Source organism: Rhinoderma darwinii, chromosome 5 (genome assembly GCF_050947455.1).
Source record: "Rhinoderma darwinii isolate aRhiDar2 chromosome 5, aRhiDar2.hap1, whole genome shotgun sequence".
Classification (NCBI taxonomy): domain Eukaryota; kingdom Metazoa; phylum Chordata; class Amphibia; order Anura; family Rhinodermatidae; genus Rhinoderma; species Rhinoderma darwinii.
The window spans coordinates 54,775,647-54,791,058 of record NC_134691.1 but is presented as its reverse complement, the minus strand read 5'-3'; the positions used below and the strand labels follow the sequence as shown (position 1 = coordinate 54,791,058).

General features: G+C 42.1%; 1 protein-coding gene across 1 annotated transcript in view; it reads left to right on the top strand.

Moving 5' to 3' along the window:
- Positions 1-15,412, top strand: part of SLC26A7 (solute carrier family 26 member 7) — an 83,499-nt gene that overhangs the window by 14,595 nt on the left and 53,492 nt on the right. Inside the window, exons 4-8 of the mRNA XM_075828067.1 lie at positions 664-828; positions 1,126-1,278; positions 3,707-3,789; positions 6,381-6,528; positions 7,815-7,928. Of these exons, the coding sequence (XP_075684182.1) occupies positions 664-828; positions 1,126-1,278; positions 3,707-3,789; positions 6,381-6,528; positions 7,815-7,928 (663 nt within the window). The remainder of the gene's footprint in view (positions 1-663; positions 829-1,125; positions 1,279-3,706; positions 3,790-6,380; positions 6,529-7,814; positions 7,929-15,412) is intronic.

Here is a 15,412-nt window from a genome sequence, read left to right as displayed (position 1 = left end):
AAGTGAACTATAGGTTCCCTTTCTGGCTATCGGCGGCACGATGATGCTGAATGCCCTACACACTCGCCGATGCCGTCTTCTTCAAGTGTGGTCTCTAGTCTTCACGGGTTCTGCGAAGGTGATGCGATGACTTCCGTTTGTGTCAGTCAGGGCTCCGTTCTGACGGAACTACGGAACGGAGCTCTGACGCAGATGTGAACGAAGCCAAAAACTGACAGTTGATCACTTTTTAATGGTAATTTTTTTCCGCTGTTGTGTGAATGTAGCCTAGGTACATTCTACCCATGTAATTATGTAAATGATATCACATGTTTCTACTATTGTACTATACCTATGTATGAGATATAGACTGTTGTGATATTGGCATTTTTTTTATTTAAAGTAGCCCCTATACAGTCAAATCTTGTCTGGATCTCCTGTATATTTTATATTTCCCATTTTTTGTGATACAATAAAAATATGATATTTTCTACTTTCATACTATAAATAGTGCATGACTCTGTTATCTTTTGTATGCATTTGCTTAAAGGAATTGTCCACTATGGACAACTTGCTTGGAACACTATAGTCCGAGCAGAGATCTATTAAGAGCTTGGCTTTAATGGACTCTATGGAGTAGATGACAAAAGAGATGTCTCTGAAATGCTGTTGTTTCTATTACAGATGTCCATGTTTTTGTTGAATTTGGGTTGTACAACCATCCTATTATCAGAACCGGTAGTTAGTGCAATGACAACAGGCGCAGCCACTCATGTGGTGACATCACAAGTAAAGTTCCTGCTAGGCATGAAGATACCTTATATATCAGGACCTTTGGGAATGTTTTACGTAAGTATAAAGTGCAGATCCACTCCAATGTACACTTATTGTTAGTGTTTGTACATAGATGTCTTTTATTGTATATATTATGCAGGTCATACATGTTTAGGTTCTACTCTAATGATGAAACAGGATTGGTCAGCAGTGGAGATATTTAGCTCTTCCACTATTCGAAAGCTCACAATATTGCCCAAGAGGATTTTCCAACATTGGATATCTCTGCAAATCAGCTGTCATTCTGTATGTTGCTGAATTTTATTTTTTCACAGTAATAACTAGGATCCTTTCTATTATTTTTTTTTGCAGATTTATATCTACATTTTTAAAAACATCAAGCTGGTTCATATAGGAGCTTTGCTCTTATCCATTCTCTCCCTTGTGGTACTGATTCTGACAAAAGAACTCAATGAAAAGTTTAAAAGTAAAATCAGATTTGTTATTCCTATTGACCTGACATTGGTGAGTCCTAACAAGGGTGTAGCTTATTAAAATAATATTACATTCTGTAACTGTGTAATATGTTTTTGAAAGTATATCTTGTGTTTTAGAGGTCAATACATTTTATCCGTGATGGTACGTAGAAGTGGGTGGTTTTAGTAACATCCCAGGTGGTATGCTATAGTGAAGAGTGTAATAGAAGCATCCTTGGTGCTCTAGGATGGTGTAAGGGTTAAAGTGGATGTCTCATGAAGACAACCCCTGTCCATATGAACCCCGTCTATGAGCCAGAACTGTAATAGCGGCTCCATGCTCTGGCTCACATGGTGCTTCAATGAATTTCAAGAACACCATTCATTTGAAGAACCAGAATGTAATGATATATTTTCCCAGCAGCGGACATGTATAGCCAGATTTGGCTGGGGACTAGAGAAGATTTACATTCAAAAAGGGGTTCTCTTCATGAGACCTCTTCCTGTCTCGAAGTGATCATAGATATTAGTACAGGGCAGGAAATATAAAGTACTGTCAGTTCTTACTTGTCTCTATGACCGGGCAGTGTGCTTTACGTTGCTGTCTATCGCTTTTACTCGTGCTAAAAAAATAAAATGTATGTTTTGAGTGAACCCGGTGCCTTGGATTCCCACTTTAATTAAACATTACCTATAATTTAAAATCAAAATTTCACTTGGGGACATGTGGAAGGAGGCAAATACTTTTTTCATGTCACTGTGTATACTGTACATATTTTACTATAGGGTCTTTCCCATAATCATTATTTATCACCTATCTACAGGATAGGTGAAAAATATCTGATCGGTGATGGTTCCGACTGCTGGCAACCCCACCGATCACGAGAATGGGCTTACCTTGCTGTTCCTGGGAGCCCCATAGGAATGGAGTGGTACTGCACATGCTCGATCATTCTCCATTTATTTCTATGGGCCTGCCGTAGTTAGCTCTCTAAAACGGGATAGAAAAAGAGACACGGCGCCACATAGTGCAAAATAAAGGCTGGGTGAAGCACGGGAGCACACTTGTTTGGAATATGCTCACCTTGAACAGTGGACACTGATATGTGTCAAAAACGCATTGGAGCTGCTGCCAGGTCCATAACACAGCAAACAAAGTTTGTTGTCCAAATTGAGACTTGATAAAATGAAAAAGATGGAACCACCAGCGCTGCTATGGTGAACAGTAATGTAAAGACTTGGACGGGCATCAAGGCAAGGGTTTTATTGACGAAGGCTACGCGTTTCAACACAGGACTGGTGTCTTCATCAGGCCAATACAGAATGTGCGGTTCAGGCACATTTATATACACAGAAGGGAAGAAAAAACCGCCAAGGGGACAGGTCAAAGATCAACCGCATTACAGAAGTAACATATATCATGTTTAGAATAAATACATAAATACATAAATAACGTTTGGGAAACATTTGTGACATTATAATTGACATAAATACATAAAAACGAGAGTAACAGGAGTAACGGTGGTACGGCTTATAATGCCGTTTGTGAGTCGGTTTGTGACATAGATAAAAGTCATCTTATTACCAATTATCGCAGTTTAATAACGTAACGCTAGACGATGGATTCTGCAGGTCTGTATAAAATGGCAAGGAAACGTAATTAAATTGATGTAACAACTAAAGTACAGAGATGCTAGAGTACCACCGTTACTCCTGTTACTCTCGTTTTTATGTATTTATGTCAATTATAATGTCACAAATGTTTCCCAAACGTTATGTATTTATTCTAAACATGATATATGTTACTTCTGTAATGCGGTTGACCTTTGACCTGTCCCCTTGGCGGTTTTTTCTTCCCTTCTGTGTATATAAATGTGCCTGAACCGCACATTCTCTATTGGCCTGATGAAGACACCAGTCCGGTGTTGAAACGCGTAGCCTTCGTCAATAAAACCCTTGCCTTGATGCCCGTCCAAGTCTTTACATTACTGTTCACCATAGCAGCGCCGGTGGTTCCATCTTTTTCATTTTATCAAGTCTCGTAGTTAGCTCTCGGCAGCCCCATAGAAATGAATGGAGCGGTGGTCAAGCAAGCGCACTCTGGCACCATTCCTATGGGACTCCCGGGAACGACAAGGTAAGCCCGTTCTCGTGATTGGTGGGGTCCCAGCAGTTGGACCACCACCTATCAGATATTTATCACCTATCCTGTGAATAGATGGTAAATAATGATTATGGGAAAAACCCTTTTAAGTTATTTTGTTCCATTGTAACTATTTACTCAATACCCTGTTGTTGTTTTTTTAACATGTATTAAAACATTTCTTTCACTGATATTTATCACATGACTTTTGAAATTTTGTCAGAAGCTGCCTAGCAACAGACTACAAACTGACAGTTAGTGGTCATGTAGTTTCTGTTGTTTTTTTTTTTCCCAATGTATGATATAATACTAACTGTTTTTCTGTCTCTCACAGATAATTTCAACCTCTCTTGCTTGTTATTTTGCTGATATGCCTAACACTCATGAAATTGATGTTGTTGGACATATTCCAATTGGGTAATTTATTTTCTTTGAATTTGCAACATTTTATTTTAGAAACTAACTGACTCAAAGTAGATACTTGCATTAAAAAAATTCTATTTTGCACATGATTTTCATGCCCCTAAATCTTATACAGCTGCGTGTACCTTTAAGTACCGTAACTCATACAACCACATTAATATGAGAGCCACTGTGGCTCCTGAATAAATCCAGCCAGCTATATATTTCCCCTGCAGTGGCTTCTGCAGGGGAAAAGTAATATTACATGGAGCCCTTCAGATGAATGGTGACCATGTAATACATGGATGTCCCAAGTCCGCTGCTTATAAACAGCTCTTTGACCTGGAATACCCCTCTAATGTATACATTAGGCATGTTTGGGGATGCTATATGATAATCATCTGAAATCAGTGTAAATGAGTAAGATTTGTGTTTTGTGTCATTGATGGAAATTTTGGACTGACTTCTAACGCGGTTCAGAGCTACATATCAATGGCATCTTCTGCAGGGGCTTACTCATAGGGAATGTAGAGGTTTCAGTTCATCAAGGGCCCTGGTGCATGATGGCCCCTCTGCCAACTGGGAAGACACCATGTAAAGCCCCATGCACACAAACGTATTTTTGCGGCCACAATTCACCTGCAAATCTGTGGGTGAATTGCGGCCCCATTCATTTCAATGGGCCCATGCACACGTGGTTTCCACAGCCTGTGCAATGCCCAGGAGCCTGGACCGCAAAAAGAACGGACATGTCTTATTATGGCCGTGTTTTGTGGTCTAGGCTTCTAGAAATTAATGCACGCAGCCATGTGCACGGCCCACGATTTGCGGGGTGGCCCGCAGGTGACACTACACGGCTGTCTGACCCGAAACTCACGGCCGTGCACATGGCTACGGTCGTGTGCATGAGGCCTAAAAGGCACAGATACTGTAAATGGGAGCACTGTTACAGATTGTATAGATTCAAGTTATGCCTTTAATCTAATGAAATATCCCTGTAAGGGTATGTTCACACGGCCTATTTACGGACATAATTCAGGCGTTTTACGCCTCAAATTACGCCTGAAAAGACGGCTCCTTTACGTCTGCAAACATCTGCCCATTGATTTCAATGGGTTTTACGATGTTCTGTTCAGGCGAGGTGTATTTTTGCGCGTCGCTGTCAAAAGACGGCGCGTAAAAAGACGCTTGCCTCAAATAAGCGCATGTCACTTCTTGGGACATAATTGGAGCCATTTTTCATTGACTCCATTGAAAAATTAATGGACGCCGCGAAAAACGCGTGCACTTGCAAAAACGTCTGAAATTCAGGAGCTGTTTTCGCCTGAAAACAGCTCCGTAATTTCAGATGTAATTTATTAAGACGTGTGAACATACCCTCACATGTGTCGGGATCTGTGCGTATAAGGGTTGGCTGATATGACTGGCAATGAAAATGTCAATACCATTCAAGTTTAAAGTTCATGCTTGACTTTATTGCAGCCCAAAATTAAACTAGTGCTTATCCCACATACAAGACTGGCAGCATACAAACAAAAACAAACAAACAAACAAACAAACAAACAAACAAAAACACATCTGCGCACTAAATAAACAACAGTTTTTTTTTTTTTTTATCTATGAGAACTATGTGTTTCTTGGATCAGGCTTTCCAAACCAGCCTTGTGTGGATTTCCAAGCTCTGACACTGGACTGCATTCACTACAGCCCTAAATAGCCTAGTAAGCACACGTGTACTGATTTGGTCCAGTTGAGTAGGGACGTGGAATACATCTGAAACGCGTAGGCTAACTGTTTTGTAACCAACCCAATTTGCAGCTGGAATTCTTTTAAAGAAATGAAATCCTGTTGGAAGACTTCTTTTTATTATTATCAAGCGCTGGTTCCAGATCTTTTCCATTTTGTTTCTCAGCAATACGTGTTCTCGAGAGATCACGCTGTGACGTCACTCACTTCCTGCCCCAGGTCCTGCATCGTGTCGGACGAGCGAGGACACATCGGCACCAGAGGCTACAGTTGATTCTGCAGCAGCATCAGCGTTTGCAGGTAAGTAGCTACATCGACTTACCTGCAAACGCCGATGCTGCTGCAGAATCAAATGTAGCCTCTGGTGCCGATGTGTCCTCGCTCGTCTGACACGATGCAGGACCTGGGGCAGGAAGTGAGTGACGTCACAGCGTGATCTCTCGAGAACACGCTGTGTCTGTGCACTGCCAGAAGCTGGGTGTTAACGAAGAGAAGTGGATGATGCTGATTCGTCAGCATCATACACTCCCATTCACAACGCCCAGCTAGTAAAAGAAGTAAAAACGCCCAGATGTACACACACAATACACGCCCAGTTGTACTTTTACTTTAAACACGCCCAGTTGTACTTTAGAAAGCCTCATTTGCATAAATATAAAAATGGTCATAACTTGGCCAAAAATGCTCGTTTTTAAAAAAAACAAAAAACGTTACTCTTATCTACATTGCAGCGCCGATCTGCTGCAATAGGAGATAGGGGTTGCAAAATCTGGTGACAGAGCCTCTTTAAGTTTCCTTAATGAATACTGAGATGAATGCTGCATCTTATAGTGAAGGCTGTTTTTGTCTTACCTTCTCAGAATACCCATTCCACAGGCACCACCAATGGATACTCTCCAGCATGTGGTTGTGGAAGCATTTGGGGTGGCCTTAGTTGGATATGCAGTGTCTATATTTCTTGCTTACAACTCGTCGAAGAAGTTCAGATACCCTGTTTGTGAAAATCAGGTAAAATCATACTTATTTTGTCTTTACAGTAAATTTAATTTCATCCAGTAGTCCAGAGATAACAATACCTGTAGCCTGGCACTTTGTCCCAGCTCAGAGGTTCTAAATAATCTGGAACCTCACAAAACCAAAAGTAGAAGATTGAACATAGATAATCAGTTAGGAGTCTGGTCCTTCAGAAGAGCTGCTCTCTGTAGTGATGGTTCCGCTCTGGCTCATACACCAGTCCTGAGTGGGGGACCCCCTCTATTATATGCTCTAATAGGGCATATGGAATGAGGTTGTCTAAGTCTTTGTTCACACCTGTGTTGTGGCTTCTGTTCAGAACAGTAGCCCCAACACTCTGCTGGATCCGCCATATGCCTGATGGACAACTTTGTCTTACAAAGGGGTCACCGGGTTGCAGCATGGTGCTCATCATTTTTATAGGAAAATGTTCGTTACATTTGACAGAATCTGCGATGGAGGCTCCGATGCAGAGGTGAAGAGAGCATTAAGCAGACACTCCCTTTAACTGTACTATTGCCATCAATAGTGCCCATAAAATGGCACCAACTTTAATTCCTGTCACATTCGAGCATAGCGCCACTGCCAATACAATACCAGAAATAGTGCCAGTGGAATAGTACAACTCTTCTCCATAATCAACACTGCATGTATGGATCTGCAGAATGACCCCCAGCTTCTAAAAAAAATCATTCCTAAAACCATGGACATGCCAAAAGTCCTCTATCTTCTTTAAAAATAAAATAATTTATACAGTAAATTGTCTTTAATAGAGCATTAGTGGGATAGGTGCTGGATTATAAAATGTAATGGATTATCGAAAAGTCGTAGAGAAGTATATACACGATACTTGTAAGGATGGGAAAGCAGTCGAAGATAAAATGCTAACAAAAAAAAAAATTCAACTATTGCTTTTATTCATAGTCTTCTTATTAGTTCGTTCAGCTCATTCCACTGCTTCTGGATCCGGGAAATTACAGAGGGTTGTTTTTTTGCAAGTCTACGCTGGAGACGTGCCAGTTTATCAGAATGTTCGGATGATCAATAGCCGCATTAACGAAATTCTACTGTAAATAGATTTGCCAACCATGTCTGGTCCACTGATTTGGCCATGCATCCCAAAATGTCCATATATTCCTATTCCTTAACCCTACATATACCACATAAAGTAGCAACACCTTAAGATGCACAGACTGTCCATTGAATATTAATAGGAAATAGAACATTTTGAAAACAACCTATATCTTATTGTCAAAGAATCATCTATTTATGTGTTTCAGGAACTCTTTGCCCATGGACTCAGCAATATTATTCCATCATTTTTCTTTTGCATACCAAATTCAGGAGCCCCTGCCCGTTCTTTTCTGTTATATGGCATTGGATCGAAAACACAGGTTAGCATTCTGAACTATCGTTATTGTGTGTTGAAAAAAAAGGGGTCTTCTGGGACGTGTGGTTTAGAACAAATCCAAAAACTTGTATGAAATGTAAAAACTAAAACAAAAAAAAGAACAACTTTCTAATATAGTTAGCATTGTAGTTGGTGCTCTGCCCTTCGCCAGTTCAGTGTTATAACTAATAGGCTGCAGTGATGTTTCATCTATAGTAACATAATGTCACGTATGTACAAGATTTACTAAAAGTAATTATGTTATTATGGACCATATGTACTGGAGTATGAGACACTGATGGCATGTGCCATTTATAATACTGGTGTCTTCTTATATGGCAGAAGAGCCTCTTGGCCCCCTCATGCACCAGTGCCTACGTGCGACTGCCACCCCTGCATCCCCTATAGCTATATCCCTGATTTTATGGCAATAGCTGTAGGTCATCTAAAAGGTTCACTAGAGGGATCTCTCAGTGACAGATCACATAGGATGATGGAGAATTTTTGTTGTCACCCATTGCTTAGGCAAATTCTGATAAATTTCTTTATATACAAAAATCAGAACAATGTCAGACATTATGATTTCAGTTAATACATCACACGGGGCTCTGGTGTTCACTGGAGTTTCTCTTTAACATACAACTGACATATTTTCGGGTTTGGGAAAACATGTGTCATGGAGATAACACCCACAAACTGCTGCAAAACATACTGAATATAGGCAGGACAATGTCTTTTCAATGTACAGTTAATAAACAACATACAAACAGTAAGCAAAAGATAATTTTTATTACATTTTTTCTTTAAAGTGTAACTTTTGTTTCATTAAACTTTTGACATGTCAGAAGTTATCATCATTGGGGGGTCTGGGAGCTGAAACCTCCACCAATCGCTATAAAGAGGCGGCAGAAGCATTCAGCGTAGCACTGTGCCCTTTTGGCTTTGATCAGCTTTTTTTTAATTATGTATATGTATATATATATATATATATATATATATATATATATATACACACACACACAAACACACACACACCTCCTAACTTTTGAATTCGGAAAAGAGGGACATTTTAAGCCACGTCCCCTAACCACGCCCAATATTCCGCATAAACACATAAAATCACGGCCAGATCCTTCTGCAAATAACGCGCGCACATTCTCACTGAAGATCTCTAGACTGTCTGTCTGGATATCACAGATATTATGGATCCGGTTATATTGTCTTTGTTACTTTTCCTATCTTGCGTATAACATTTGCTCATCACGGGGGCAGCAGCTGCAGGACAAACCAAAAGGCTGAGAACAATGAAAATCAAGAGGGAGACCCTGTGGTGGATGAATTTAATTGACAGGTAGCAGAGTTACACGATGGGGATTTTTTTTTCCAGTTGTGTAACTCTGCTACCGGTCAATGGAAAAATCATCCACCAGAGCCCCCCTGTAGGTTGCTCCACACACAGCCCCCCTGTACATAGCGCCACACACAGCCCCCCTGTACATAGCGCCACACACAGGCCCCCTGTACATAGCGCCACACACAGGCCCCCTGTACATAGCGCCACACACAGGCCCCCTGTACATAGCGCCACACACAGCCCCCCTGTACATAGCGCCACACACAGCCCCCCTGTAGGTGCCACATTGCCGGCAGAGCGGAGAGCGGTAGAGGTAGGCTTTATTCACACGACAGGGTCCGAGTGTCGGGCGATAAAAACGGCCTTTTGGGCCGTTTTTCCCTGCTGTTTTGCATCCGTTCCGATTCTGTTCGGGCCGTGTTGCCGTTTTTAACGGCCGATTTTGACCCGTTTTGCATCCTTTTTTTCCCTGTCCGTTTTAAAATAGGATGAATTTCATTTAAATTTTTTGCCACACACAGCCCTCTGTAGATAATGCCACAGCCCCCCTGGTACGTATTGCCACACAGCCCCCTGCAGGTAATGCCATACAGCCCCCTGTAGGTAATGCCACACAGCCCCCTGCAGGTTGCACCCATCCCCCCCTTCCAGAAGAAGTCACTGACTTCAATGTCCATATATGGACAGTGTAGTCACTGACTTCTTCTGTAGTGGAATCCCCGGCCACAGGGTCGGGGATTCCGCTTCAGAAGTGAGTGACGTCGCTTTGTCCATATATGGACAGTGTAGTCACTCAATTCTCCTGTAGCGCAATCCCCGGCCGGGGATTGGGGATTCCAACTCCTACAGGGAGCAAAAAAGACCCACCCCCTCCTCACATGCACTCTGCACTGTGAGGAGGAGGAAGGAGAGAGAGCACGAGCGACAGAAGACACGGCCGTCACTCGGGACACATCCGGTGATGGCCGTGTATTACCCGACCCCATAGACTTCTGTGGGAGCCGGGCAAACGGCCGAAAATAGGGCATGTCCCATTTTTTGACGGCCAGGTTTCCGGGCCGTCAAAAAAAAATAAAAAAATCGGTCGTGTGAATAGCCCCATCACTCACCGTCAGAAGAAGGTAGGAGTCTTGCAGCGGCGTTCTCACTGGTGTCGATGCCGGCCTGGGAGTGGACCAGTCCAGTCACCTGACTGGTGAGGTCAGGTGACAGGTCAGGTGACAGGACTGGTCCACGCACAGGCCGGCATCGATCCCAGTGAGAACACCGCCGCAAGACTCTGATCGCTGCTGCAGTCAGCAGCAATCAGCTGTTCTTATGCAGCGCCCAGGGGGACATTTACAGACCGCCCGGGAAGGCGGGACAGCGGTGAGAAATCGGGACTCTCCCGCCGGATCCTGGGAGGTATAATATATATAAATAAGAATAGCGCACGGAAGCAGCACTCAAAGCAAAAAGATGTGAAATGTATTCACCCAGCAGATGCAACGTTTCACTTCCTCAATGAAAGTATTTTCAAGCCGCTTGAAAACACTTCCATTGAGGAAGTGAAATGTTGCATCTGCTGGGTGAATACATTTCAAATTTTTTTGCTTTGAGTGCTTCTTCCGTGCGCTATTTTTCTTATACATCATATGGGGAGACATCACTCCTCATTATCTGAAGCATAGCACCAGCCAATTTAGTTTCTTTGTCATGGTGCTTCTCTTACCTTGTTTTATATATATATATATATATATATATATATATATATATATATACACAGTGAAGGAAATAAGTATTTGATCCCTTGCTGATTTTGTAAGTTTGCCCACTGTCAAAGACATGAACAGTCTAGAATTTTTTGGCTAGGTTAATTTTACCAGTGAGAGATAGATAATATAAAAAAAAAAAACAGGAAATCACATAGTCAAAATTATATATATTTATTTTCATTGTGCTCAGAGAAATAAGTATTTGATCCCTTTGGCAAACAAGACTTAATACTTGGTGGCAAAACCCTTGTTGGCAAGCACAGCAGTCAGACGTTTTTAGTAGTTGATGATGAGGTTTGAACACATGTTAGATGGAATTTTGGCCCACTCCTCTTTGCAGATCATCTGTAAATCATTAAGATTTCGAGGCTGTCGCTTGGCAACTCGGATCTTCAGCTCCCTCCATAAGTTTTCGATGTGATTAAGGTCTGGAGACTGGCTAGGCCACTCCATGACCTTAATGTGCTTCTGTTTGAGCGACTCCTTTGTTGCCTTGGCTGTATGTTTCGAGTCATTGTCGTGCTGGAAGACCCAGCCACGAGCCATTTTTAATGTCCTGGTGGAGGGAAGGAGGTTGTCACTCAGGATTTGACGGTACATGGCTCCATCCATTCTCCCATTGATGCGGTGAAGCAGTCCTGTGCCCTTAGCAGAGAAACACCCCCAAAACATAATGTTTCCACCTCCATGCTTGACAGTGGGGACGGTGTTCTTTGGGTCATAGGCAGCATTTCTCTTCCTCCAAAAACGGCGAGTTGAGTTAATGCCAAAGAGCTCAATTTTAGTCTCATCTGACCACAGCACCTTCTCCCAATCACTCTCAGAATCATCCAGATGTTCATTTGCAAACTTCAGACGGGCTTGTACATGTGCCTTCTTGAGCAGGGGGAGCAGGGGGACCTTGTGGGCACTGCAGGATTTTAATCCATTACGTCGTAATGTGTTACCAATGGTTTTCTTGGTGACTGTGGCCCCAGCTGCCTTGAGATCATTAACAAGTTCCCCCCCGTGTAGTTTTCGGCTGAGCTCTCACCTTCTTCAGGATCAAGGATACCCCACGAGGTGAGATTTTGCAAGGAGTCCCAGATCGATGTCGATTGACAGTCATTTTGTATGTCTTCCATGTTCTTACTATTGCACCAACAGTTGTCTCCTTCTCACCCAGCGTCTTACTTATGGTTTTGTAGCCCATTCCAGCCTTGTGCAGGTCTGTGATCTTGTCCCTGACATCCTTAGAAAGCTCTTTGGTCTTGCCCATGTTGTAGAGGTTAGAGTCAGACTGATTAATTGAGTCTGTGGACAGGAGTCTTTTATACAGGTGACCATGTAAGACAGCTGTCTTTAATGCAGGCACCAAGTTGATTTGGAGCGTGTAACTGGTCTGGAGGAGGCTGAACTCTTAATGGTTGGCAGGGGATCAAATACTTATTTCTCTGTGCACAATGCAAATATATATATATAATTTTGACTATGTGATTTTCTTTTTTTATATAATCTATCTCTCACTGGTAAAATTAACCTAGCCTAAAAATTCTAGACTGTTCATGACTTTGACAGTGGGCAAACTTACAAAATCAGCAAGGGATCAAATACTTATTTCCTCCACTGTATATATATATATATATATATATATATATATATATATATATATATATAGTAAGGGAATTAGGTAGCGGGACAGTCGTCTCCTGAGCTAGACGGGCACTCGGTATCAAAAACGCCAGTAAATTTCAGTCCGCACAGCAAAGATGTGGTACTACTGGCCTCAGCCAGTTTTATTTACAGGTTGTACATGAAATAAAAAGAAAACAAATAAAAGAAAACTCTATGCCTGTCCGGCACTAATTATACAGTCAGGTATCCTAACTAACACAGTGCAGGCCTAATGCCTGGCACCATAAACCATGCAGACCATACAACCTGTTATGAACGCAGTCGGTTTGCTCTCACAAGCTCCTTTCCCCAGGCTGAGAGAGAGTGTGACTGAACTTCAGCCTTTTTATAGGGCTATCACACCTGACCCCTGATTAATAGCTAGACAGCCCAAGACCAGGACTGTGTGGATGGAGTGGGGACCCACCCATCTCTCCCCACTCCAACAACCAGGCCCTTTTCCAGGTTTTAGATAAAACCTATTGCAGAGGGAGAACCACATTCTCTGCTGAATTTATTCCCTGGTTGTTTTCAGATAGTAGAAGACAGAAATCTTGGGGAAATATAGACCCCATCCACAACCTGTCCACATGGTCTGTATATATATAGCAGAAAAGTGTTTGCCCACCTGCCACGACAAGGCGATCTCTGTAAGGTGGGGACCTACACTGCACATACACCCAGAACTGGGACTAAGCCTACATATATACCTGGGGATGGTCGCTTTGTCAAGGCAGGTGGGCAAACACCTTTTGATCAAAATGTGCACTAAGAACCTCCCTATTATAAGTAGATTTAGCAGTAATGCATATTTATTTATATTTAGTGGTTTAGGTGGCATTAGTGTTCGCAGTGTGCTGTCGCCATTCTTTTTCTGCTGTATATTTGCAGTCACAGGTGCTCCTGCACCTGCATACACATTTTATATCATTTAGTTGGAATGTGCTGTTCAAATTTTGGTGTTTATGTGATATATATATATATATATATATATATATATATATATATATATATAATATGACTATATTCAACTTAGGTGAATTGCACAAATCCAAATTAATCATCGTAACTTGTAAATTCTTAAAATTAATTAATTGCCCTCACCTGAACACGTGTCCCACCAATGTGATACCTACTCTTTCCCAAATATTACAATCAGGAATGGCTTTGATCAGCTTGTTTTTAGTTCTGGGAGAGGCAGTGTTAGTGGCGTACAGCCAGGGCCAATTCTAGCTTTTCTATGACGCCTCCAAGATCTTGATTGACATCCTCCTTGCTGTTCTACCTCACTACCAACCTCCTCCAACTCTTGCTGATGCGCCATTGCAGAGTGAGGCCCCATGTACACGACCGTATTTTTCATCCGTAATTACGGACCGTAATTACAGACCCATTAATTTCTATGGGCCACGGACATCTTTCTGCATTTTTCTGGATGTGTGTCTGTGCCATAGAAATGATAGAACATGTCCTTTTTTTGTCCGTAATTACGGCACAGACTACCAATAGAAGTCTATGGGCACTTCGGTAATTACGCACGGCTTTGGATGTGCATCCATAGCCGTCCATAATTACGGAAGCGTTGCTATGCGACGCCAGGGGATTACCTAAAGAAGCCTCCCTGATTTTTTGTTGATCCGTAAATACGGATGCATTACAAATGCACTACGGACCATATTTACGGACACCATTCCGTATCTGCGAATGATTTACGGATGACTATAAATGACTACGGATCCATATTTACGGACAGTATTTATGGATGGATGGATGAAATCTACAGACGTGTGAATGGGGCCTATATCTTGCTGCACAGTGCCTGCCCATGGAGTAGACAGCAATGGCACATCCGAGAAAGCTGGATGAGACTGGTAGTGATGTACAACAGCCAGGAAAATATCAATCAAGCATGGAAAGGTGGGCCTGAAGGCAGGACTATGTGACTCTTCAGGATAGCGGCACCACCCCATGACTTTTTTTTTAAGAGTAATTATTATATAGCGTGCAATGTTTTTAAAAGTTGACTTTATAGATTTTGCTGCATCTGAAAAAACATACAGGGGAAGGTTTGGTAATATTGTCAGGTTATGTATCATGTTGGCAGTTCAAGTGGTTAAAAACTACTTGACAGGTTCCAATTAAATATACAATGAATTGCAACAATTCCGTCTGCCCTGCAATTTTATTATAAATATATCCTATATAATTACAGCACCAGAACAAAGCTCATGTATATATATATACAGCACCAGAACCAACATCAGTACAAATATACAGCACCACTACCAAGCTCAGTACATATATACAGCCACAGAACCAAGCTCAGTATATATATATATATATATATATATATGTCACGATCTCTGGGTATGTGGACCCACTGGGCCATACCGCCGTAGCGAGATAGCAGCTGGCCAAACAGTGTGCCAAGTCAATGTCTATATAGTCCAAGCACACGGGTACCTGTAGCAGTTCAGACAATAGTAACGGCTAGGCTCAGATGGGACCTTGGCAGCAGACACAGGCATGGTGTAGCACAACAGGCATGACCGATGGCACAACACGACTCCAACTTTCTAAGGCACAGGAAGAACGGTAGCACAGGATACAGGTAGCAGGTACGGGAACACTGGGAACAGGATAACACTAAGAGACCATTTGCAAGACCAACATGGGTAAACACAACAATGCTCGGGCAATAAGTGAAAGGGCAGAGCCTGTTTTCTA